This window comes from Anneissia japonica, unplaced genomic scaffold (genome assembly GCF_011630105.1).
Source record: "Anneissia japonica isolate Jap-2015-1 unplaced genomic scaffold, ASM1163010v1 scaffold287760_len733007_cov179, whole genome shotgun sequence".
NCBI classification, from domain to species: domain Eukaryota; kingdom Metazoa; phylum Echinodermata; class Crinoidea; order Comatulida; family Comatulidae; genus Anneissia; species Anneissia japonica.
The window spans coordinates 681909-709225 of NW_022699005.1; the positions used below are offsets into that span (position 1 = coordinate 681909).

At 36.2% G+C, this 27317-nt stretch overlaps 1 protein-coding gene across 1 annotated transcript in view; it reads left to right on the plus strand.

Moving 5' to 3' along the window:
- Window positions 1-27317, plus strand: part of LOC117102784 (probable serine/threonine-protein kinase kinX) — an 81868-nt gene that overhangs the window by 35356 nt on the left and 19195 nt on the right. Inside the window, exons 4-14 of the mRNA XM_033243193.1 lie at window positions 269-342; window positions 9755-9782; window positions 11006-11037; window positions 13459-13507; window positions 13622-13710; window positions 16391-16439; window positions 16546-16634; window positions 20304-20338; window positions 20734-20894; window positions 21217-21363; window positions 21941-22082. Of these exons, the coding sequence (XP_033099084.1) occupies window positions 269-342; window positions 9755-9782; window positions 11006-11037; window positions 13459-13507; window positions 13622-13710; window positions 16391-16439; window positions 16546-16634; window positions 20304-20338; window positions 20734-20894; window positions 21217-21363; window positions 21941-22082 (895 nt within the window). The remainder of the gene's footprint in view (window positions 1-268; window positions 343-9754; window positions 9783-11005; window positions 11038-13458; window positions 13508-13621; window positions 13711-16390; window positions 16440-16545; window positions 16635-20303; window positions 20339-20733; window positions 20895-21216; window positions 21364-21940; window positions 22083-27317) is intronic.

A 27317-nucleotide genomic window follows, 5' to 3' on the forward strand; every position in this document is an offset into this window, starting at 1 on the left:
AAACCAAAATACGTGAATCAGATGGTTTAGCAAAATCAAGAAATATGAATGCTCCGGGTTTATTGTTGTCGTTTGTATAATAAGACAGTTAATCGTTAAAATCTTATGTTCTTCACCTGCAAATCTTCCCTTTAAATAGCCTTTGTGATATTAATTATAGAGCCAATAACATTTTTATACAATAATAACTTATTATACAATAGGATATTATTTTGATTTGTATTATAGTAGTATATTAATAACAATATTTTTTTTTTCTTTCTCTAAGATTGCACGACTTTAAACATGAAGGAAGTGAAGATACTCAATACGAACACTCTGATGGTGAATACGAAAAGATTGGTGAGTACATGTCTACACTATTTGCATTTATACACTTTGGCCATGCTCCATACTCGTTTGCTTAAAATTGTTTAAAATTTAGAATAATAGTAGAATAATATTAATAATATAATGATGACGATGTCAATGACGACGGCGACTACGACGACTCACATACTAACCTCTTCAAACACGCAAGCATTCAAAGAAAGACAAAATGATGGGCATATTAAAGTGTGCCGTCATTCTACATATTTTGAATAGGCCTAGTAATAAACTGGTGGATTAAAGAATGGTTACGCTCGTTTTTTCCCCAGTGTTTAAAAAATACACAGATCTCAGGTTCCGCTTCTATAGAACTCTATACATCACTATAACCAAAATCATTGTAGTTTCTAGTTTAAATCTCAAAAACCACAAGTGATTTTTCATAATTTCTTTAATTTAACCTCATAATTCCTTTATAGAGTCATAAGATATGATTTTGTTTTCACTATCTAATTTCGATATCAGTTCTCATTATGTCAATAAGGAAAAGCCAGCTATGTTTTGTTTTATAAACAATATAACTCAGAATTCTTTAATCAACCTTTTAGGCATCTTAATAACTCTACCATATCTGAACTTCATCTGATTTATGTTATACTCCTTATTTCCCACTGTTGATATTAAAGGTGTGTTATTAATTGTTTGTTTTTGTGAATCAATCATTTCTGTATGTGTATCTGAATTAAATGCTTCTGTATTTTCTGTTGTGATGTTCATAGGTGTTATGACACTCTATGGATCTCGTGATTTTACAATAGTTATTTAATTTGTTTCTAGCAAGTCTCTACGATTTCCTCGCAATACTGATCCTCTTTCTGTTTCCACCAAATATGATCTTGGTGCAAATTAACTTTCCCTTCTGACTTGGAATCTTCTCTTACTCTTACAGCATTACTATTATTAAGAGTGGACAATGATTTAGCTCTTTTGTCGTGATAGTACTTCTGTCTATTTTTTTGCCTTTCTTACGAATCATAATCTTTCTATTGTACTTTGATTTACTTGGTAGTGTGAATGGAATATTAGACTTAATTATTCTTCCCAATAATTCAGCAGGAGACAAACCCGAACATAAAAATTATTAGTTTTATTAATAGTTGTACTGGCCCGAAAATAAAAAAACAGTAATGAAATTTTGAACATTTATTGTGGTAAATAAACTGTGCTGTCCTCTCAAGACGTACCCAAGATCACTGGCTATATCTAAGATCACTGGTTATCCAGCTCAGAACATAAGGTACCATAAATACCGTTTTAACTAGGGCTCACTTTCAAAAACTCATTAAACAACAATGTTAAAGACATTACACTCCTCGCCCAATGTGTCGCAACACATCAGCCAAACAATTAAAAATGCAAATTATGAATCAAGGCATAATATGCTCTAATCTGTTAAATTATAGGAATTCAAAAAACACATATTATCATCCACATAAGTATTTTAACAATTTCACATACTGTAATTTTCACAATATCAAAAGTTCTTCAAGAACTGAAGTTTCAGATTCTAACAACAACACAAGTTCATTAATTGGTCTTGTATATGTGCTCTTTGAGGATGGAGCACGAACTTCTACTTTTCGCACTCGTCCATCGTCGCTAGGATAAACTTGTGTGATAATGCCAGTCGGCCACTGGTTTCTCTTTGTCTGGTTATCTCGAAGCAGGATTACGTCGGAAACATGGAAATTCCTTTGGTCAGTACACCACTTTTGCTTTTGTTGGAGAATTTGTAAGTAATGATTCTTCCACTTCTTCCAAAACCTATCCGATAAACATTGTACCATTTTCCAATGGGCTCGATACATATTGTTGGTGTCTTTGTCGACAACCATTTTTCGACACAACCACTCTTCTGGGTCAACGACATAGACGGGCTTAACACTGCCGCATCTTGTGGGTCTGATGATAATGGTACTAGTGGGCGTGAATTTACTATGGCCATAACTTCATGTGTTAACGTTCTGCTCTTACAATCCAAAAGGAGAGAGTCTAGGATTCTCCTGGTCACGTCTATCATGCGTTCCCATGCCCCTCCCATATGAGAGGCATGTGGAGGATTGAGTTTCCATTCTGCACCATTCTAGAATAAATATGTCTGCAGATGTTCATTGTTGATCGCCCCAACGAAATTAGTTCCTTGATCTGGCCATAACACCTTAACTTTGCCTTTAATAGCAATGAATCGGCGTAGTGCGTTTATGAAGGATGATGTGCTGAGTTCTTCTACGACCTCAATGCGAATAGCCCTTGAAGATAGGCAATTGAATAACACTCCCCAGCGTTTGCTTTGCGCAACACCACCTCTAGTTCTCCTAGCGGACCAAAGCAGTCTACACCAACTTGGCTAAATGGAGGCCCTGGTGTTAGTCGCTCCTCTGGAATGTTTGCCATACGCTGAGAACTCAACTTGCCTCTTAGTTTACGACAAATGATACATTTGTGTATGACAGACGACACTAGCCTTTTGCAGCCTGTTACCCAGTAACCGGCGCCTCTTATGGTACCTTCAGTGAAGTGATGCCATACTTTAGTGTGGTAATGAAGAACAATTAGCTTTGCAACATGACTTTTCCCTGGTATCAATACCGGGTGTTTTTCAATAAGAGGGGTGTCAGACTTTCCTAATCTTCCTTCCACGCTCATCAGACCGTCATTGTTCAACATTGGTGACAGTGCCATCACTGAGCTGTTATTCTGGATAGGCTTCCTCTCTGTTAAATAACTCATCTCTTTATCATACACCTGTTGTTGCAGTTCTTTGATAACGAATATTTCAGCTTGCTTATATTTTTCTACGGATTTATGCTGTGTGCATGCATGCCACCCAGAGCATTGTGGCATTCGCCTTTCTGTTCTAAAGGACGATGCTTGATGTTTCAAGTATGCAACAGCTCGTGTCAAGCTTGACCAGGATGAAAAGCATTTCAGTTTCTTTTCACTCAGCATTCGCGTTTTGCATATTACTGTCTTACTCACAGTTACATTTTCCTTCCTGATTTCCTTATCATTGTCAGGGTCAATGAGAGGAAACTTTACCTGTTCCTCTTCATTAATTAGGTGAAAATGCTGGGGACCAGTAAGCCAAGTGCAATTCTGCATTTTCACAGGATCAATATATCTAGTACCGTGATCTGCAGGATTCTGACCTGTCAATATGTAGTGCCATTGGTGTGGTTCGCAGAATGACAATATCTTTTCAACTCTGTTGGCTACATAAGTATAAAATCTCCTTGCGTTGTTGTTAAGGTAACCCAGAACTATCATACTGTCTGAATAGAAACTGATACTTTTGGGGGAAAAGTCTAGCTCTGTGGTGACTTCTTTGCCTAATTCAGTGGCAAGCACGGCAGAACAGAGTTCGAGACGGATCGTACTAGGAGCTATGTGTGATTGTCTAGGAGCTATGTGTGATTTTCCTATTATAAATCCAACTTCGGTCCCCTTTACACGGTTTGTCTTTAAGAACGCCACCGCTGCAACAGCCTGCTCAGAGGCGTCACAATACACATGTACAGTTAAATCCACTACTTCTCTTCTTTTAATTTTGTTCTTGGTACACGCAATACTCCAACTTCCCATTCATATTTAATGTGTGCAGGCAGTGGATCATCCCAATAAACACCGAATAGTGGTAGGTGCCAGCATTCTTCATCCTCGTTGAGTGGTGGGGCCTTTCCCGCATGTCCGTTGTCCAAAACTCCTTTCATAAAGGTAATAAAGTTGCTTTTTGACACAATCTTTGACAAGACTTTTATGCAGTATGCATCCCCTTTCCATGCCTGTTCGCGGTAATTTGGTAGCCTTAGTCTAGGAATGGAGCTGTCCACATATTATCTAAACTTAGCTTCCCTTCAGCCTCCATGATATTGACAAACCGCTTCTCTTCCCTAGATATACTCATGGATTCCTCATCCTTGTCAAATAGCTCTTCCACGTTTATCTGGTTGGGACATGGGTCCAATGTTGTAGGCTTTCCATTGTTTTGTATAATGATACTCCTTCTATATGTTCCAATGGAATTGGGCATGTGGGACCCTCCGAGGCACGTTTCGCAAATGATTACCCAACCCAATCGCAGCCTTTGTGCGTACGGTGCGCCCGTCGGTCCAATCCTCTTGTCTAGAACATGATAATATGCTTCGATGAGGCCCCTTCCTATTAGCAGTGTGATGGAGCAGCGTTCATCCTGCTCTGGGATAAGGTGCGCTATACCGTTTAAATGAGGGTGTTGCATGGCCACTGCTGGTGTCGGAATTTCTTCCCTTGTATCACTGGAAGCTGTTTACACTCAGTCCTTGTTGGCAGGTCTAATTGGTTTGTGCCATCCAGATTACTGACGACGAATCCACTAGCATATCTGCCGTTTGCCAGCATTACTCCATTACAGGATGTGAGCGAATAATTTGTTACCTGATATTGGACATCAAATAGGTCAAAAAGCTTCTCTGAAACTAGTGACCTATTATTTTGGTCATCAATTATCGCATATGTTCGGACAGTCACTGTTTTATCACGTTTGTGACTGACAACCACGGGTACAATCTATGCGCATGATTTGCCCGCCATTGCTGTATTGTCTCCACATACATGTGCGCAGGCAGTGGTAATGTTATGCTGGCGAGTGGTATTTTCGTCAGCTGCCTGCTCCCTGCCTTGGTGTGAGTGCATTGAGGTCACATGATCCGTATTGCTACATTCCTCGCATTTTATTAGCACCTTACAAGCTCTTCTACGATGCGATGGATCTAAGCACCTGAAACATAGGTTAAACTCTTTTAACCGCTGATATTTCTCTTGAACAGATCCTGTCTTAAATTTCTTACACTCCTTTAACGTGTGTGAGTTTGAGTTGAGGGCACTTGGGCAATGATCTAGACTTGATTGACATCTTAGTTTATTTACTGTACTGGCCGGACAATAAAAGACAATATTGAAATCCAGTCGTATAACCGTGTTCATTCATTCGTTTGAACATTTATTGTGGTAAATAACGTTAAAAGGTCTAATTGGTTTGTGCCATCCAGATTACTGACTACGAATCCAATAGCATATCTGCCGTTTGCCAGCATTACTCCATTACAGGATGTGAGCGAATAATTTGTTACCTGATATTGGACATCAAATAGGTCAAAAAGCTTCTCTGAAAGATGTTAACCCATCATCTACATAGAAATTGTTATTGACAAATTCTACCACGTCAGGATCAGCATTTTTTATGATGTCTCGTAGGCCATAGTTAGCAACTTCTGGAGATTTTTGTTTCCAAATACATGATTACACATCCTATACTCCACTAACGGTTTGTTAATGTCATTTTCTTCATGCCAGAAAAATCCTAAAATGTTCCTGTGCTTCTCGGTCACTCCAAAACAATAAAACATACTTTCTATGTCCCCACAAACAGCGACACCTTCACTTCTGAAACGCATTAGTACCCCTACCAGTCCATTTGTCAAATCAGAGCCTTTTAGTAGTACCTTGTTCAATGACACTCCCTGAAAGGTGGCAGAGGAATCAAATACGCCTCGTATCTTATCCCTTTTCGTGGGATGATAAACACCGAATAGCGGTAGGTACTAGCATTCTTCATCCTCGTTGAGTGGTGAGGCCTTTTTCGCATGTCTATTTTTCAAAACTCCTTTCATAAAGGTAATAAAGTTTTGCTTTTTGACACAATCTTTGACAAGACTTTTATGCAGTATGCATGTCCTTTTCCATGCCTGTTCGCGGTAATTTGGTAGCCTTAGTCTAGAAATGGAGCTGTCCACATATTATCTGAACTTAGCTTCCCTTCAGCCTCCATGATATTGACAAACTGCTTCTCTTCCCTAGATATACTCATGGAGTCCTCATCCTTGTCAAATAGCTCTTCCACTTTTATCTGGTTGGGACATGGGTCCAATGTTGTAGGCTTTCCATTGTTTTGTATAATGATACTCCTTCTATATGTTCCAATGGAATTGGGCATGTGGGACCCTCCAAGGCACGTTTCGCCGATGATTACCAACCCAATCGCAGCCTTTGTGCGTACGGTGCGCCCGTCGGTCCAATCCTCTTGTCTAGAACATGATAATATGCATTGATGAGGTCCCTTCCTATTAGCAGTGTGATGGAGCAGCGTTCATCCTGCTCTTAAATAAGGTGCGCTATACCATTTAAATGAGGGTGTTACATGGCCACCGCTGGTGTCGGAATTTCTTCCCTTGTATCACTGGAAAGTGTTTACACTCAGTCCTTGTTGGCAGGTCTAATTGGTTTGTGCGATCCAGATTACTGACGACGAATCCACTAGCATATCTGCCGTTTGCCAGCATTACTCCATTACAGGATGTGAGCGAATAATTTGTTACCTGATATTGGACATCAAATAGGTCAAAAATGCTTCTCTGAAACTAGTGACCTATTACTTTGGTCATCAATTATCGCATATGTTCGGACAGTCACTGTTTTATCACGTTTGTGACTGACAACCACGGGTACAATCTATGCGCATGATTTGCCCGCCGTTGCTGTATTGTCTCCACATACTTGTGCGCAGGCAGTGGTAATGTTATGCTGGCGAGTGGTATTTTCGTCAGCTGCCTGCTCCCCGCCTTGGTGTGAGTTCATTGAGGTCACATGATCCGTACTGCTGCATTCCTCGCATTTTATTAGCACCTTACAAGCTCTTCTACGATGCGATGGATCTAAGCTCCTAAAACATAGGTTAAACTCTTTTAACCGCTGATATTTCTCTTGAACAGATCCTGTCTTAAATTTCTTACACTCCTTTAACGTGTGTGAGTTTGAGTTGAGGGCACTTGGCTTTGTGCTCTGGTTGAGTGTTGGTTTTCCTAGTAGAGACCCTATGCTCTCTGACTTGAGGCGTCTGTCCGGTTATTGCTGGGTTGTTTCTAACTTTAGCTTGTTTTCTTATAAACTGGCAAAAATGGCTGAATGGTGGGTAGATGACGTCTTTTCGTTCTAGGTAGTTTCCAGCATTGGAGACATATTTTTCCTGAATATTATGAGGTAGTTTGGCTGGTATAGGTTTGACTCCGATTGATGAGTCGAAGTAAGTCAATGAAGTGCCATATTTTGGGTCAGCTTTTAACGTTTCAATTTTTCCCAGAATGTCAGCTAAATTATATAACTTTCCTACATCAGTGGTAATTTTTTGAAAGCTATCAAACTTTCTCCTGACTGCTGTTTCAACCCACTCCGGCGACTCATACCTCTCATCTAGCCTTTTCCATACTCTTTTTAGACCCAGCTCAGGGTTGGCCGTGTTAGCAATGCTAATGCTTAACACCTGTTGTCTTGATTGGCCGGTCGTATACTTCATCAACAGGTCAATTTTTTCAGTGGGTAAGAGTTGAAGGTCCTCCAATTTACTCTTAAAACTTTGTTTCCGAGAGTTATCATTCCTGATGATGACATAATTAATGTCGAAATATTGAACACAATGGCGTGTATTTTAATAATTGAAGTATGCGTTATACTTTCTTATCTGAGATTAATCAGTGGACCTTTCGGTCCAAGAGTTATACGTTTCTGGTTTGTTATCGAATGTGGGTAGGCTGGTTTTGATTATGTCCCGTTTGAACATGATTCTGCTTATATGAGAGGCTAACTGCAACTCCACTTTCTTTTAATCCTCCTTATTAGTGTTGATTTGGTAACCACCTGTTTCTTGCTGATCCAGAGACTGGTCATCCAACAGCTCATCCTCAGCATCTTGAATCTCCGTCACATAATTTGAAGTGTGGCCGTGCGGATCGTCCACCGGTAACTCCAATAGTGAACCCACTGGGCTAGTACCAATACTATCCTGGTCGTATTCGTGTAGTACAAAAGCTCTGGCTTCAGCTGCGGCTAAGGCTGCCTGTACTTGAATATTATCTGGCTCCAGCTCTGCCTTCAGGGCATTTATTCTTGCTTGTGCTCTTTTTTGGGCATATCGGAGGCGGGCTTCCGCTACAGCAGCATCAGGACTTTTTTTATTTATCAATGTCTACTCTACATCATATCCAGTTTTTAAAAATATAGCATATATTGCTACATTTCTGACTGGACTACAACCCTAATTAGGAGGATATAAGCCTTAAAAAGTAATAACTTCAATGCGCGTCCTATAAAAAACGATTTCAAATTGCACAGTCAACGGAGTAAAGAACAAAAAACAGACAACGTCTAAAAAGCAATAAAATGCAATGACAAATTCAGTAAAGTTGATCTAAACATGTTTTTAAAATTTGATATGGGGAGAGGGGTATACTGTCATACCAAACAATTTGATGCCTGATGTTTAATTAATTATTAATTTTAATCAGCTTACAGTAATTGTAATATACCGCAACCCATCTTTTTCATATTTTGTTTTCTCACACTGGCCATGTATCTACTCTGATTGGCTGAAAATGGAAGAGCACTCATACGTCACGGTGCAAAGCCTAGCTGCCAGCAGGCGGTAACAAGGACAATCTTCGCACTGCTGTTGTAGCAGTGAAGAGAATTAGGTCAGCGTCGTATTCTTTGCGGACGTGATTTGAAGCAGTAACAAGACTAAAAAATATTCAAAATCGTATATGCTCTGCTTATTATTATAATAATTGATTGGTCGTTACCCCTCGTCTCTCTGAAGAACAGGTGAGAGTACTGTTGTAATGGCATGCTTCTATGTGCGTGTGTGTGTGTGTGTGTGCGCGCGCGTGCGTGTGTGCCTGTCTGGGTTCTTTCGGGCACATAACTCAAACATTTCGAGACTGATGTACTGTAAACTTTAACACATTGACAATGTTACATTTATCTTGGTCCTCCTCAAATTTGGTGCTAAAGATCGTATTTTAGACTGTTATTTATGTATTGTCCAGCCGCAACAGACAGAGCCAACTATTGAGGATCGTTCAGCCTTGTTTGGCTAGACCGCAGGCCATTATTTTGTTCAGTACATAGAAGTGGCACTACAGGGCGATGGTTTGTAATGTCAGATTATCCTGTTCCCGATTAATATGAACTAATTTTGTATTTTGCTGCAGACTTTGAATAAGTGGCATTGCTATTACAAATCAAACAGTTTTTGAGTATGGACGAAACAGTAATTACCTCCTATCTTTCCTGAGCCCCCTCTAGTTCAAAATTCAGAATCCGCCACTGTCATCATCATCATTTATTATTATTATTATTATTATTATTATTATTATTATTATTATTATTATTATTATTATTATTATTATTATTATTATTATTATTATTTATCATCATCATTATTTTTATAACCATCATTATCATTATTATTACTATTGTTATTGTTATTCGTGAACATGATATTAATTGTAGCAGCAATGAGTATACGTTTTCGGCATTGAATATTATCATTTATTGTTATATTTTTCGTTTGTAGAAGACAAATCAACGTATTCTCAGATTGGGTAAGTTTGCACTTAATATATTTTGAACACGTGTATATGACATTATACGAGGATATATTTTATTTAGTCGAGAAATAGAAATACAAACTCATTGAAATTTTGGGGTTTTATCATAAATTCCACCACCCAAACCTACTAAACTCCAATAGGCCACAGCAACATTCATTACAACATGAGTGGGTCTCTCTAGTGAGCCTTGTCTCTTAACAATCAATTTTATTTCTCTACCTAATCTGTTCTCACACTTACCTCAACGCTAGGGCCTAAGAAAGTCGAGATGATTGCTTCTGACATAAAACTTTTTGATAACAATTGTTCTTCACCCTGAACCGCAGACGGTTTCCTCTTTTTTTTTTCTTTGGTCCCCGTTTTTTTTTTTTTTTTTTTTTTTTTTGTTTGTTTGTTAGTTTGTTTTTTTTCCGATTGTTCATTTTTGTAATTTTTTTTAATTTTGTTCTTTCCTGGTGTCTCTCATTTGTTTTTTATATATATTTTATTGTAGTTTTGGAATGTTGTGCTTTTTAATTAGATTCTTGATTATCAATTATAATGTATATATTACTTATATTCACTATCCTTATTGCATTTATTACAATTTATTTCTATATAATATTTGTATTTTTTATCAACAAAATTTTAATGTTTTCCAGTTTTAATGTTTTTTATTGTCACTGTAATTTTAAATCTTTTAACGTTAATTTAATTTGTAAATCTCTTGTAATTCAGCCTTTCGGCTGCTACTGGAATATTAATAAAGAATGTAAAAAGAAAAAAAAAAAAAAAACTTTGTCGGAGAGCCCAAGAGAAGTTTTGATTTAACACTAAGCACCGAAATGTTGCACAATACACTTCATGCTCTGTATTATTCTCAGTTGTAGTGACTGGTTTTTTTTTAAGATAATCGGTTTAAAGTCGTAAAACAAGGTGTTTTTCTAGCCAAATATGTTTGAGTACACATTATAGGATTTTCGAGGCTGCAACAAAATTGCATTTGGCCAGCATCTGGCCCGTATGCTCTAACAGTCAGATTGATTTTTTTTAATATATTAGAATTTATTGTTGGAAAAATGAAATCAACCATTGTCTCCTAGTCGTACTTGCTGTGTCTTTTGCTAATGAAGTATACGAATTAGGTTGAGTATTAGGCACGTAAAGCTTACACATGCACTTACATTTACTAAAGTTCCGTATGAGGTTTACACACTTCTCTCTTTTTTTAACAGCAATGAAGCTGCCAATGACTATTCAGTACCTTGTAAGTTATTTTTTTAATTTATCTATTTTTTTTTTTACTTTTGTATTACTCTTTTTGTTTAGAGGACGATTATGAAAACAGAAATTTTAATATTTTGTATTATATTTAATTATTCTGCATACGTACTGTATTTTAAATAAAATTAATCATTTTCATAAAAATATTGGTGAGGCTTTTGAGTGAAAATACTAGAATAACGTGTAAAGTTTGAAAGTGTGTAAAAAAAATCAACAACGATAAAGCTGCATTCACATCGGATCCCTACTGGTCCCTATCGGTGTACTATTACCTTCAGATCTAAAAAATCGGATTTGGTGTAGATGCACATCAATTGTTTGCATCATCAGGTTTCACACGAAAAAGCTTTTCTGCGTGTTTTTCTGCGTGAATTGATTAGCAATACTCACTCTTTTGTTTAAAAAATGTAAAAAGTCATTCGGTAATGGAATTTCAGACAGTATCAGTACTATTTTACATTATTCTGAAAATTATAATGGTGACCTCTTGAAATTATTTCTAACTGCATTTTAATGTCATATGAATTATTTTACTGGTACTGCGTTGTTCTGGATTGATCTGGTAAATTGATGTTTTTTATTTGATATATGTTTGTTTTTCATAATTAAAATAAATTGAAAATTGAAATAACTCAACAATTTACATGATGTTTTTGTATTATTGCCGTAATACTACAGAAAAGCAAATATAAACCAAATTAAAAAAAAAACAAACAATATAAAGGGGAAAAACTTCATATAGTATAACAATATATATATATATATATATACATATACATATATAGACATACACATATACAAACATATATATATACACACATATATATATATAAGTGTATGTATAATATATATATATATATATGTATATATATATATATGTGTGTGTGTGTATATATGCATATATATGTATACATTCATGTATTCATTCTAGTCCATTAGGGTAGGTTCCACTATCCTGAATTTTGGACTTTTGGAAAAGTCAGCGGACTAACCTTTTTCCTAAAGTAAAAAAGGATGAGTTGGTGAGGGGTTTGCCCCCCCCCCCGACTCTTCTGTTAAACAATTTTTTAAGCCCCTAAAGCCTACCCAGATCCTAGAGATTCTCTTCGGGAACGTTTGTTCTAATCAGAAAGCGCCATCAGCCTCCTGGGCCATGGAGTTCATAGGTTATCTGTCCTCCATTAGAAGATATTAAAGCCAGCTATGAAGGCTGGCTTTTTTAAAGGAGGCTGTGCCCTTTATGGGAAACCTGTTTGGTGACCAGTGGGTCAAAGAAATTGATGAACAGGAAAAGAAGAAGAGGGTGGTGGCTAAAGCCACAAGTGAGGCCGCTTCTAAGGGCAAGTCCAAATTCCGAACGAAGGATAGGACTGTTGGCTAGAATTGTTCTTTTAGAGGATACAGGTCTTACAGCCGTCATTCCCAGAACAATAGTTCCTTTCGTAATTGCTTACAAGAAGGGTAAGACCGCGCCTTTCCAGCGTACTGTCAAAAACTAATTTCAGTAAAACTCTCCCATCTCAATCTCATCGCAAAGGGAGGTATTCAGGGAGAATTCATGGGCATCTGGCCAGTTGGGAAAAAATATATTGGAATATCAGATGTACATATTTATACATCGTTTGTCATACTTAAGCTTTCTATACAATTTTAAGAATGAAACGCTCTTGTTCTTGTTGAAAAACTACTTAGTGGGTGTTATGTCTGTTTGTTGTACCGCTTGTAATTTGTTTTTAATGAAATTTTATTGTTGTCTATGTTTCTCTTGACTGGAGGTTTTATGAATAAATTGAAATTAAAAATAACATTTACAAAGTTTATTTTAACAGTATTATAGTATTTTACACTACATTAACAAGCAAGAAAACATTATTGAGGTACACTTTTAAATACTTAAACTACATTGAGAAATTTGAAATAATTTTTTTTTAATAGTTAAACTATTTAAAGTGCAGATTATAGGTTAATTTTACTTTCACGAAAATTATATTTATTATTAGTTAAATAGATATGACGGGGCCATATTGTTTACAATTGTGTCTAGAATGTTGCAATCAATATAATATTTTGTTTTTTTTTAAAGTGGATACAATTTCAGATTAGACAATACATTGTCGCTTTGCATGTCCCGGGCTTCCCCAAAAACAATACGATACGAGCAGTGCTATTTTGTATTGTTTGTAGTTGCTTGGCAAATTTTGATTCACAATTCCCCAAACAACGTTACATTAGATCAGGTGAGACTACGCAATATTTAGCTCATTTTAAATTCCGGACAATTTTATCGCATACTATTCAATGGCAGCGCTAAGAATTTCCCCTGTAGGAGGGCTATGCCCTTATTCTGCAAAACGTTACAGGAGAAAACTTATGATATATTTTATCACATTATTTTATTTTATAGTTGTACAACAATTCTTATCAAATACTACAATCAACCTACCTCCAAAACCGTAAGTCATTTTCCTAGTATTACTTTATTAGGCTATTTCTTTAAAACGTAAATGTGATAACTTGAATGCTTTTTTGTATAATTATTGAAAATGATTATAATATTTTATTGACAGCATATTAAAAAGAAAAACAAACCAGGACGTTAAAGAAAATGTAATACACAGCCAGGACGAAGTAGTGTCAGACAGTTCGGATGACTACGGTAGGTTTAATTAGGTGTCAAATAATTAATCATAGTGGGGGCCGACAAATATGAAAAAAAAAATCAGGCAATAAAACTGAGCGTTAGCTTTATAAAACATTTGAAGTGTATGTTTGATTTCATTATCACAATTTTAACCAGAGGAGTCACTCCGACACTTTTCGGTACTTACATTTGCCTGGCTGAAACGCTGGCAGCGCACTACACGGGTATAGGCAAACAATTTGCCGATAAATAGGACAAAGCACTGGAAATCAGAATACTGTTTTTGTTTGGTTTTTTTTTTTTTTTTTTTTTAAATATGAAAGCTACATAAATAAAATTAACATATGGCATAAGTATTCACATTAGGAATAAAAATAAATCTAAGAAATTGTATTTTTTTACTTTTATTCAATGTTTAAAGTCATTTCTATTATCTATTCGGATGTTTACATTAATATTAACATTTAAGATTACCATTTATATAGCGAAAATTTCTACAATATACATCACAATCAGCGGCGTTTTACAAGACTAATTTTTTTTATTAACTATCATAAAATTACTGAACGTAGAATGTCTTCTGCTTTCTCTTAAATTGTTTGTAGTTGTCCAAAAGTCGAATTTCATAGGGTAAATTGTTCCAAAGTTTGGGTCCAGCTACAGAGAACGAACGGTCTGCCAACGTCTTTCTTCTTTTGAGTGGGAATGTCAGATTGACATCACTGTTTGAGTGGGTTGGTACAGTTAGTAGATCTGCGATGTAAGCTGGTGCAGAACCTTTAAGGGAACACCATACTAGGCATGCGATTATGAATTGACGTTTATGAGATATCGGGAGCCGGTGCAAATATCGCATAGCATTTGTTGCACTGTCATACCTACCTTTACTAAGAATTACTTTTGCTGCATGGTGCAGTAACCTTTGCATCGGAGCAAGGGTAGCAACAGGTAGATAATAGTATACATGTACATGTATACATATACATTTATATACTGTATGCATTGGCGTTATCAAGATTTGACAGCACCAGCGATTGCACTAGCTGTTAACAGAAGCCCACCCCCATCTTCGATTTCCTCTCGCGATTCCAGCCTTGGCAGAGATATGGATTCCATTTCCATACGGGCGGGAAGTATTTCATCCGATTTGGAGGCAGGTCAGCCGCCGGCAGTTCCTGTTCCAGTTGAGGAGTCTCTTAATGACCCTCATTCTAGTCCATTAGGGTAGGTTCCACTATCCTGAATCTTGGACTTTTGGAGAAGTCAGCGGACTAACCTTTTGCCTAAAGTCAAAAAGGATGAGTTGGTGAGGGGTTTGGCCCCCCCCCCCCTCCCCCCCCCCCCTCTTTCCTTTTTAAGCCCCTAAAGCCTACCCAGATCTTAGAGATTCTCTTCGGGAACGTTTGTTCTAATCAGAAAGTGCCATCAGCCTCCTGGGCCATGGAGTTCATAGGTTATCTGTCCTCCATTAGGAGATATTAAAGCCAGCTATGAAGGCTGGCTTTTTTTTTTAAAGGAGGCTGTGCCCTTTATGGGAAACCTGTTTGGTGACCAGTGGGTCAAAGAAATTGATGAACAGGAAAAGAAGAAGAGGGTGGTGGCTAAAGCCACAAGTGAGGCCGCTTCTAAGGGCATGTCCAAATTCCGAACGAAGGATAGGACTGGTGGCTAGAATTGTTCTTTTAGAGGATACAGGTCTTACAGCCGTCATTCCCAGAACAATAGTTCCTTTCGTAATTGCTTACAAGAAGGGTAAGACCGCACCTTTCCAGCGTACGGTCAAAAACTAATTTCAGTAAAACTCTCCCATCTCAATCTCATCGCAAAGGGAGGTATTCAGGGAGAATTCATGGGCATCTGGCCAGTTGGGAAAAATATATTGGAATATCAGATGTACACATTTATACATCGTTTGTCATACTTAAGCTTTCTATACAATTTAAAGAATGAAACGCTCTTCTTCTTTTTGAAAAACTACTTAGTGGGTGTTGTGTCTGTTTGTTGTGCCGCTTGTAATTTGTTTTTAATGAACTTTTATTGTTGTCTATGTTTCTCTTGACTGGAGGTTTTATGAATAAATTGAAATTAAAAATAACATTTACAAAGTTTATTTTAACAGTATTATAGTATTTTACACTACACTAACAAGCAAGAAAACATTAATGAGGTACACTTTTAAATACTTAAACTACATTGAGAATTTTGAAATAATTTTTTTTAATAGTTAAACTATTTAAAGTGCAGATTATAGGTTAATTTTACTTTCACGAAAATTATATTTATTATTATTTAAATAGATATGACGGGGCCATATTGTTTACAATTGTGTCTAGAATGTTGCAATCAATATAATATTTTTTTTTTATTTGAAAGTGGATACAAATTTAGATTAGACAATACATTGTCGCTTTGCATGTCCCGGGCTTCCCCAAAAACAATACGATACGAGCAGTGCTATTTTGTATTGTTTGTAGTTGCTTGGCAAATGTTGAATCACAATTCCCCAAACAACGTTATATTAGATCAGGTGAGACTACGCAATATTTAGCTCATTTTAAACTCCGGACAATTTTATCGCATACTATTTCAATGGCAGCGTTAAGAATTTCCCCTGTAGGAGGGCTATGCTCTTATTCTGCAAAACGTTACAGGAGAAAAATTATGATATATTTTATCACATTATTCTATTTTATAGTTGTACAACAATTCTCATCAAATACTACAATCAACCTACCTCCAAAACCGTAAGTCATTTTCCTAGTATTACTTTATTTCTTTAAAACGTAAATGTGATAACTTGAATGCTTTTTTGTATAATTATTTAAAATGATTATAATATTTTATTGACAGCATATTGGAAAGAAAAACAAACCAGGACGTTAAAGAAAATGTAATACACAGCCAGGACGAAGTAGTGTCAGACAGTTCGGATGACTACGGTAGGTTTAATTAGGTATCAAATAATTAATCATAGTGGGGGCCGACAAATATGAAAAAAAAATATCAGGCAATAAAACTGAGCGTTAGCTTTATAAAACATTTGAAATGTATGTTTGATTTCATTATCACAAGTTTAACTAGAGCAGTCACTCCGACACTTTTCGGTACTTATATTAGCCTGGCTGAAACGCTGGCGGCGCACTACACGGGTATAGGCAAACAATTTGCCGATAAATAGGACAAAGCACTGGAAATCAGAATACTGTTTTTGTTTGGTTTTTTTTTTTTTTTTTTTTTTTTTTTAAATATGAAAGCTACATAAATAAAATTAACATATGGCATAAGTATTCACATTAGGAATAAAAATAAATCTAAGAAATTGTATTTTTTTTTACTTTTATTCAATGTTTAAAGTCATTTCTATTATCTATTCGGATGTTTACATTAATATTAACATTTAAGATTACCATTTATATAGCGCAAATTTCTACAATATACATCATAATCAGCGACGTTTTACAAGAATAATTTTTTTTTATTAACTATCATAAAATTACTGAACGTAGAATGTCTTCTGCTTTCTCTTAAATTGTTTGTAGTTGTCCAAAAGTCGAATTTCATAGGGTAAATTGTTCCAAATTTTGGGTCCAGCTACAGAGAACGAACGGTCTGCCAACGTCTTTCGTCTTTTGAGTGGGAATGTCAGATTGACATCACTGTTTGAGTGGGTTGGTACAGTTAGTTAGTTAGTTAGTTAGTTAGTTAGTTAGTTAGTTAGTTAGTTAGTTAGTTAGTTGAGGAGCATATTAATGACCATCATTCTAGTCCATTAGGGTGCGTTCCACCATCCTGAATTTTGGGTTCGTACAGTTAGTAGATCTGCGAAGTAAGCTGGTGCAGAACATTTAAGGAAACACCATACTAGGCATGCGATTATGAATTAACGTTTATGAGACATCGGGAGCCAGTAAAAATATCTCATAGCATTTGTTGCACTGTCACACCTACCTTTTCTAAGAATTACTTTTGCTGCATGGTGCAGTAACCTTTGCATCGGAGCAAGGGTAGCAACAGGTAGACAATAGTATACATGTGCATGTATACATATACATGTATATAGTATGCATTGGCATTATCAAGATTTGACAGCACTAGCTGTCGCACTAACTGTTGACAGGTGCCCACCCCCGTCTTCGATTTCCTCTCGCGATTCCTGCCTTGGCAGAGATATGGATTCCATTTCCATACAGGCGGGAAGTATTTCGTCCGATTTGGAGGCAGGTCAGCCGCCGGCAGTTCCTGTTCCAGTTGAGAAGCCTCTTAATGACCCTCATTCTAGTCCATTAGGGTAGGTTCCACTATCCTGAATTTTGGACTTTTGTAAAAAAAGTCAGCGGACGAACCTTTAGCATAAATTAAAAAAGGATGAGTTGGTGAGGGGTTTGCCCCCCCCCCCGACTCTTCTTTTAAACAATTTTTTAAGCCCCTAAAGCCTACCCAGATCCTAAAGATTCTCTTCGGGAACGTTTGTTCTAATCAGAAAGCGCCATTAGCCTCCTGGGCAATGGAGTTCATAGGATATCTGTCCTCCATTAGGAGATATTAAAGCCAGCTATGAAGGCTGGCTTTTTTTTTTAAAGGAGGCTGTGCCCTTTATGGGAAACCTGTTTGGTGACCAGTGGGTCAAAAAAATTGATGAACAGGAAAAGAAGAAGAGGGTGGTGGCTAAAGCCACAAGTGAGGCCGCTTCTAAGGGCATGTCCAAATTCCGAACGAAGGATAGGACTGGTGGCCAGAATTGTTCTTTTAGAGGATACAGGTCTTACAGCCGTCATTTCCAGAACAATATTTTCGTAATTGCTTACAAGAAGGGTAAGGCCGCGCCTTTCCAGCGTACGGTCAAAAACTAATTTCAGTAAAACTCTCCCATCTCAATCTCATCGCAAAGGGAGGTATTCAGGGAGAATTCATGGGCATCTGGCCAGTTGGGAAAAACTGACATGGGACGTAGAAATTCTCCAAAGAGTTCGGGGGTACAAACTAGGTTTTTTTTTCTGTCAGCTCCCACTCCCCCTTGCAATACAGGGTTCTAACGCAAAACAGGACGCATGTCACAAGAAAATTGGGAGCATGCTCGCAAAGGGTGCCCAAGGCCTCCGGAGGCATGCGCCCTGTTTTCAGTATGAACATTCTGAATCAGTTTACTATTCAACAACATTTAAAGATGGAGACAATTTCCAGTGCAAACAGCATGTTACGGGCCGGGGACTTTAAGGTCACGATCGATCTAAAAGACGCATATTTTCAGCATTCCGAGTCAATCGGATTTCAGGAAGTACCTTCGTTTTCAGTGGGACAGCCTTCAAGTTTCATGTGTGCCCTTTCGGCCTCAGTTTGGCACCACGGTATTCACAAAGCTCATGAAGCCTGTAATGAGTCCTCTACGTTCGTTGGGTCTCCGGCTGATCATCTACTTCTAGCCGAGTCCCACAGTTTTCGTGTCTCTCAGAGGGATCTCACCATATAGTTCCTCGACCATTTGGGCCTACTTCTCAATTGGGAGGAGTCTGTGTTGATGCCGGCCAAACAGGTCTGGTATTTAGACCACGTGATAGACTCGGAGGCAATGACTTTGAGTTTGCCAAAGGACAAGCTTCAAGCTCTGTCCGGCCTGTGCGATACAGTTCATCAGGTCCAAAGCCCTGACCAGTTTGTTAGGGAAGATGAATGCGGCTCCCTAGGATGTCCTGCAAGCTCCAATATTTTACAGATCCCTTCAGGAATCTCTTATCGCACTTGGCAGGCAACATCCAAATAAATAATACGTAAGTATGGAAGCTTTAATGTTAACCCCCCACCCACTCCAGATATTCAGATGACACGATCCTATGTCCTGTCATGTCTAAATCCCGTAGAAAAGATGATCAGATAACGTAATCCTGGATCCTGTCATGTCTACGTCCTTTAGAAGAGATGATTACATGACAAGATTCTGGATCTTTTCATTCTGACTCATTAAAAGAGAGGATAAGATGAGGACATCTTGGATTTTGTTATGTCATTTAAAAAAAAACGTCAGAGGCATTTTATTACACAATGATTTTTCATAGGACTTTATTCGTTGAAAAGCTACAGGGTAGCCTACGATGTTCCATCATGTCCTTATTAAACACTGTATTATGTACCTTTCATGATTTATACTATATATATATATATATATATACTGTCTTTTATATAGCCTATAAGAGCCCTCAAGCATCCCTCAAGAGTATCATATATGCAAATTAATATTATTCATGATTAATCATGTTACATTACAACTTATCAAGGATAGTCCGCTTAAGGTATTTAATAACGTTTGATGTTATAGCAATTGGACATGAGGCTCACTTGTTTTTTTAGTTTTTGGCATATAATGGATTACACATTAATGTAACTTGGCTTTAGTTTATCCATTATTAAGATTTTCATTAATTTAAACATTTCTTTTTTTATTTAAATTGCTTGTCTTACCAATTATTATTTAAATATTGCACACGTTACACCAAGAAGTACAATTTTTATTTATTTGTTTATTTGTTGCTAAGTTTTTTTAAAATTAATTTTTGGGATGTAGTTATCCATTACAGCATTACAATGTTGATATAATGTTTAATGTATTTCTACAGAAGAAATTGAAGTTTGGCAAAAAACATCGGAGAAGGTTTGTAAAACGATTTTCTTATTTGTATTAATGTTTTGAACATTATAGATTATTATTGTTGTATTCACCCACGAACATTTAGTAGTGTTCAGATAATGGGAGGATTTTTTGTAAGTGCTAGTGTGAATGTAAATGTTATTCTGCTAATAAACTCTTTACCGATGTACAATCTACTTCCTTCTAACATAAACAAAATATAATATGCAGTTGAAGTCAAATGTTTTTCTCTAGAGGTTCATTTTTATATATTGGCAATCTGTAGGTAATTGATTAAAAATATTATAATATAATTATTTTCATTAAAGAAACAGCCGCATCCCCTTTATTTGTTAAGTGTCGGAGTTCATATTTATGCTATAGCAATCGCATGAACATATAAATAATTTAAATTTCAGGAATTAGCGACAGTTCTAGATCATGTCAAAAGCAGTGCGTATGATTTGCTTCAAGTTAAAACAAATATTACTAGTAATATACTGTTGAACAAGTTATTAACCAATGGCGAAAGACGACATCTCTTCACTAATATTAATGACGTCGAACAATTTATGTCAAGGTAATTTTCGAATCAGTACTTCTGTGTATAACTACTCATATATCGACCAATAAGAAAATGAATGTTGAAAAACAAGTAATAGGGAAATTTAAGCAATTGTATATAGGAGAAGTTATCTTTAATAAACAGTAGTCATGAAATTCATATTTGGGTATAAGTCGTAATAAGAGAAATTGAACTTTATGTTTTTGCAGAGAAATAGCAAATTACGTTTTTTTTTTCATTTAAATGAGTTTACATTTCACGAATTTTAACAAATTTAAAGTATTTAATCATAGACATTGTAAATTGTATTTTTGCATTTTCTTTCAAAACCTTCAAGATTTGATTGTGAACTAAAATGTTGCGAAGAGCAACGCTATCGAATTGTTAACCTCATCAAACGTATTGTTTCTAGCGACGACATTCAACCTTTGGTAAATTTCTCTGTGTTTTCTAAAATTCGCATGAATATGTTGGAATTTATAAGGTGGGTATATGCAATTGAAATATATTTATTCAAAATAGTATTAGAAAATATAAATACTGTGTTCTTTGAGGATTCGGCTCATTTGGACTGTTGATTACAAAGAAAATTAATATTTATATGCATTAGTCTGTTCATAGCTATTTAGCAATTAATCAGAACAATTCTCGATATTCTAATACATAAATAACCACCTATCCCCCTAAAAGAGAGAAAAGAAAAGAACATCGAAAGATAAAAGCACGGGTCCTCATAAAATATGCTAATTCACGATTTAAATTCCAGTTACCAGTGACTGTGTTCAAGAATTTCTAAAGAAAATTCTTAAGACACCAACCCTCCCCTACTCTGTGCTTTGGACTTATTAAAAACCCCCATGGTATATTTAATGTTGCTATTATAGTTATGATTTAGTGGAATGTGCCAAGTAGGAAAAACACACACACACACACACAAAAATACAGAAAACTTTGTGTCTACCGTGTCGTACATTGTGTAGGCCTTCATAATCCGTCAGCAGAGCTAAAATTAGGTAAAAATATCAGATAATTATGTATAACTGTTATCGTATTGTGTACAGGCTTCGTCGAAAAAAGATAGTGGACACTATCGAATGCCCAGTGGATGAAGATGAGTTTCAAATGCAAATGACATTTGCTAACTTTCGCAGTATACTTATTGAGCAAGCTAACTGGTTGAAACGCTTTCACAGTAATTTGAAGGTCAGATACAAATGTAATCTCGTGATCTATATAATTATATCGTAATAATTATAATCATGTTTCAATTAAGGATCTATATTCCAAATTCCAAATATGACGGCCTGTTGAACAGGGGGATGTCATTCAAACTATTTTGGGGTCAACGTCATATATATATATATATATATATATATATATATGGCTTCATCAGTGGACTAACATCGTATATTACAAAGCAACGTATATAAGACAAAGGCCTGTTCGGTCGAATGACTATGCATAGTCAGTATAGTAGGCGAACTATTCACGATATTATCAGGCATATTCCTATATATGTATATGTGTAATATGTGGGTGTGGATATTTACCCATATCCACACCCACATATTATACATATGTATAATGTATGTGTGTTAGCATGTGCATATATATATATATATTTCAAAAAACAACACAACAGATCGTATCTTCATCATAGGCAAAGCCTGTATTTAATCCAATAAGTTATGGCCTTAACGGCCCCAATAAGACATGTTTCGGCAGTCCACTACCATCGTCAGTTATCTATTGCACGCAGGCAATCATTGATATAGGGGAGTAAAAATTCAATGTATGCAAGCTAAAAAATTTGTTGAATGAACCGTAACAGTACTACAAAGCAAAATATAAATAAAGATAAGATAAGATCAGAGTGCAGTATTTTAAATGCCACTAAGGGGAGAATGGAATAAATTTAGAATGACAAAGATAAATTAACATGAAAAAGCTGTTTGTTCAGTGAGGGCTGCTCCCACTGAATATGCAAGGCTTCTTTGATTTTTAGAGTTTGGGTTGTAGAGGCGGAGTCCAGTATTGTGAAACAGTCCTCATTGGCTGATTGTTTACAGTGACGTGAACTTTTCAGATGCTTTAATATATGCGAGTTTCCATCCAGTGTTAGGTGCTCACGCATGCGTGTAGAGAAATATCGACTTGTTTCGCCAACGTAACAAGCATTACAGCCTGCACATACAAATTTGTAAACGACACGCGAACGGAGACCAACTGGGATGGGATCTTTAGCTGAAAACAAATTTTTAATTTTAAATGAGAAAAATACAATTTTTAAATTTAAGTCATCACAGAATTAATTCGATAAGGCACGGATTTTCTTACTAAGGACTTTAGAAAATGTGCCGACATAAGGTAATTTGAAATAAAAATTGATTGGTGTATTTTTTTTAGTGTTATCCAGTGTACTTTTGCATTTACATTGAACTAAATTAACATAACGAAAAACAATTTGATCAATGGGGTATGAAGGAAAACAATTTCTCTTAAGGATGGTAGTTAATGCCTTGGTATCATAATCAAAGCCCCTCCAACTATTATTGATTTTAAAAGCCCTATCAACTAACGTGCGAATAAGACCGATTTTGAAACTGAACGAACAAAAACTGAAAAAATTAGTAAGTAAACCGGTATATGATTTTTTCATAAAAACTGAGGTCTGAGGTGGCCCATCCTTAATGTTGGACACCAAGACGTCCAGGAAAGGAAGCTTTTTCCCTACTTCTTTTTCCATGGTGAATTTAATGTTGGGATGGCGGGAGTTAAGGTAACGTTAACGGTAATATAACGTTGGTATAATAACACATTGGGACCCTTATATTGTTCATGCCAAATTTTCTCATGGTGTCCCATGAATAAGTTGGCGAGAACAGGGGCTAGTGGGGAGCCCATAGCGACGCCGTCTATCTGGTCATAATAAACTTGGTTAAATAAAAAATGTGTTTGAGAAGTGGCAAAAACAAATAATTTCGTAAGATTGGATTTGCTTATTTTCAAGTCAATGTCATCATTTTCCAAAATATAATTCACAGCCAAATCAATAGATTCATCTAATGGAATATTAGTGAATAAGCTTTTAACATGAAATGAAACCATGAATTTATTGCTGAAATTTGATTTTTTAAGGTCGTTAACGAAGCTAAAGGAATCTGTGACACAGAAATCTAAAGGCAAATGAGGTTGCAACAAATTACACAAGAATTTAGCTAAATTATAATTATAAGTGCCGATGGATGAAACAATTGGTCTGAAAGTAGGCGTTTCATCTGGCGCCCTAACTTTGTGCATCTTAGGTAACCCATAAATTCTGGCAGGTTGCGAACCTGTAGGATAAATATTGTTGTAAGTGTTCTGATCTAATTATATATATATATAAACAAAAACTCCGGAGAAATGTAATAAGTTGCCAGATATATAGTTTTATTCAAGTGAGCAAACGTTTTCGGTTATCAACCTTTGTCAAGCTAAAGAAAAACATGAGAATAGCAAAATATATAGCATATGGAAGGCTCAAAACATGGTTCCACAGAACAGAATGCACTAATATATATTTGGTATAATCGGAAGAGGGTGAATTAACTCCTCCCTGGTGTAATAGTCATTCGACTGCCGAAATTGACGAAAACGTTTTGGAAATTTTCGATTCTGCATGCCAAGAACTCGCGGAGCAACAACGCGGCGCTCCATACATTTTGTCATTTGACGGGGCGCGGCCGAAATTGACCTATAGGCAAGCCAAAATGGTTTTGGAAATTTTCGATTTTGTCAGTAGACGATCGGGCCCAATATTCAGTTTTCCCTAAAGACGATCGGGCCCACGAGACGATCGGGCCCAGGACGATCGGGCCCGTTTTCGAGACGATCGGGCACGTTTTTGGACGATCGGGCCCACGGGCCCGATCGTCCAAAAACGGGCCGATCGTCTGTGCCCGATCGTCTCGTGTGCCCGATCGTCTGTCACCCCGGAGACAGTATACTGTAGCCACGTTCACATGTCTCCATCGATCGCGAGCGGTTGTGGAGATGCTGGGTCATGAGCGAGATTGTGTTAGATAAAAAAATGGCCAAACTGCGTTCACATTCCCAATTGGTTGTCGACATGCTAGGCCTGCGAGTTCTGATCCTAGGTCTGGGTGGAGGTGACATCGACGATCCTCCAACGATCCTCACCTGATATTTTTGGGCGATCGCCGATGTTCCCAATTCTGTGTTAAACATTTCTGTAAATTATATTGCATTTTCCCGTTTTATTTCGGAAAGGTACTGAAAATAATCTGTTTATCATATATCGTAAGTTCACCTTTATTTTCGAATCATAAGTTATAAACATTAGCATATTAAAATTTTCCGAGGCTAGGCCTAGACGTCGGTACACCGCCGTACACGTACGCCGTTATGTTTGTAGAAGAAATGACATTGTATAAGAAATGACAGCCTAGCCTAGGTTTCTAGACTTTGAGATAGACATTGTACGATACGATATCCTCGATTTATATTACTTTACTTTAAACTTAGATATTATGTCATTTATTGTTGTTATATTAAGTGATTTTAAAGTTTGCATAAATGGTAGATACCACGCCATTCCTAACTCTACTCCAGCCAAAGTCTAGAGACGTACCTAGGCTAGGCCCCGCTTGAAGAGGCCTGTATTTCACTCAGCATCCCCGTTCGGGTCGGCGGTGCAATGCTAGCCCACTGTTCATTAATTAGGCTTAGCTATTAAAGTAGGCCTTGGCGGTCTTAGATAGCTGTAGCCTTGTACTATTAATTTTAATCTTTTATATATATTTTTTTCTGCAGATAGTCAGAAGTCGGCTAAGGGAGAGTGTTCAGGATATGGTCCAGTGCTAATTGTTCCTGATTGCTCTTCAGTTTCAGATAAAAACTTGTATAAATGTTGCCTAAAGGCCCAGCAGTCACAAATTCATAGATAATTTTCATTGTTATTTGATATATGATTTTAGGAATGTGGTTTTGTTATACACATATTTTAATTATCGTTTATAATAATATGATTAAAATATATAAATAATAATATTAGGACATTTCACCCAATCAAACAATATCAAATTCTTACAAACTTGAAAGTGCAGTTATATATCATCTCCAAAAATACGAAATGGCAGTACAGGGGTAATGTGCTTATTTTTATTTTAAAACTTCATTGATGTTTACATAAAATGTTAATCGCGACATCCAACTATCAAGCAATATTAACTTACTTTATCTTGCAACTGTTAAACTGTAAACGTTAATACAGGTATAGTGTATGTATGATGTTTGTGAAAATAACATTTGCATGTATTGTGCTGTATTTTGGAAGTCTAAAAATAAATATATTTTATTTACAAACAATTTCATGAATTGTCTGCAATCCTGTTCTTAGTGCATGCAAGCATATCATACATCATACAATCAAATACTGTAAATAATGTCAATGTTAATATGCTCATTGCCACTTACCATGATATAAACTTGCTTTATCATGCAATTGCAGATAGTATACAATACAAACAGACGCAAATTCAGTATTTAGAATAATTTACAAATTCCATAGTTTATTATAACTTTGTTCATTATTTAATGTACATGTGTCAGACTGAGTTGGCTTAATTGTATTATAAAAATAAGTTTACTCAAACACTCCTTTAGGCACAGGAATAATTTTATTTTTTAAAAAGTACTACTGTAGCATTAATCTGAATTGGGCGGGCTTTTTCCATCTTTTTTCTCTATTGGGTCTTCAGGAAAAATTAAAATGGTTTACAGTATTCTGTCTGACAATGATGATTGCAATCTCAGGAACAAAATATTGGACCATTTTCTGAACAAAATCCCTGCGCTGACTGCTGACTCTATCTGCAGAAAAGTATAATGATAAAATTTATCATTAATATAAAAGTTTATTATATTTAATATATTAAAATATTGGCAGTGTATATTTAGGAAAGGGTCGTGACAAAGTGCGAGCCAGCGAGTCATGCGAGCCAATGCGCGAGCCATGCGAGCCAGCGAGCCATGCGAGTCATACATTTTAAATCCTTTTTTTTCACCGGGAAGCTTTGCCTGTGTAGTCCAGTCATGCGCAGTACATACACTTTTTCGAATCGTCGATCCGGAAGTATGCAGCGCTGATAGAGATGTTAAAATACAGATGTACAGATACATACATACAGATATATTTATATATATATGTACTGTATTTATTAATATATCTATTTATATATATATATATATATATTATTTTATATATACTGTATATATTTATTTATATATTTTTATATTTATTTGTATATTTATACATATATATATATATTTGTATATTTATTTATATATATATAGGCCTATGTATATATTTATTTATATATTTATTTTTTATATACTTATTTGTGTATATATATTTATATATTTATTTATTTAAAT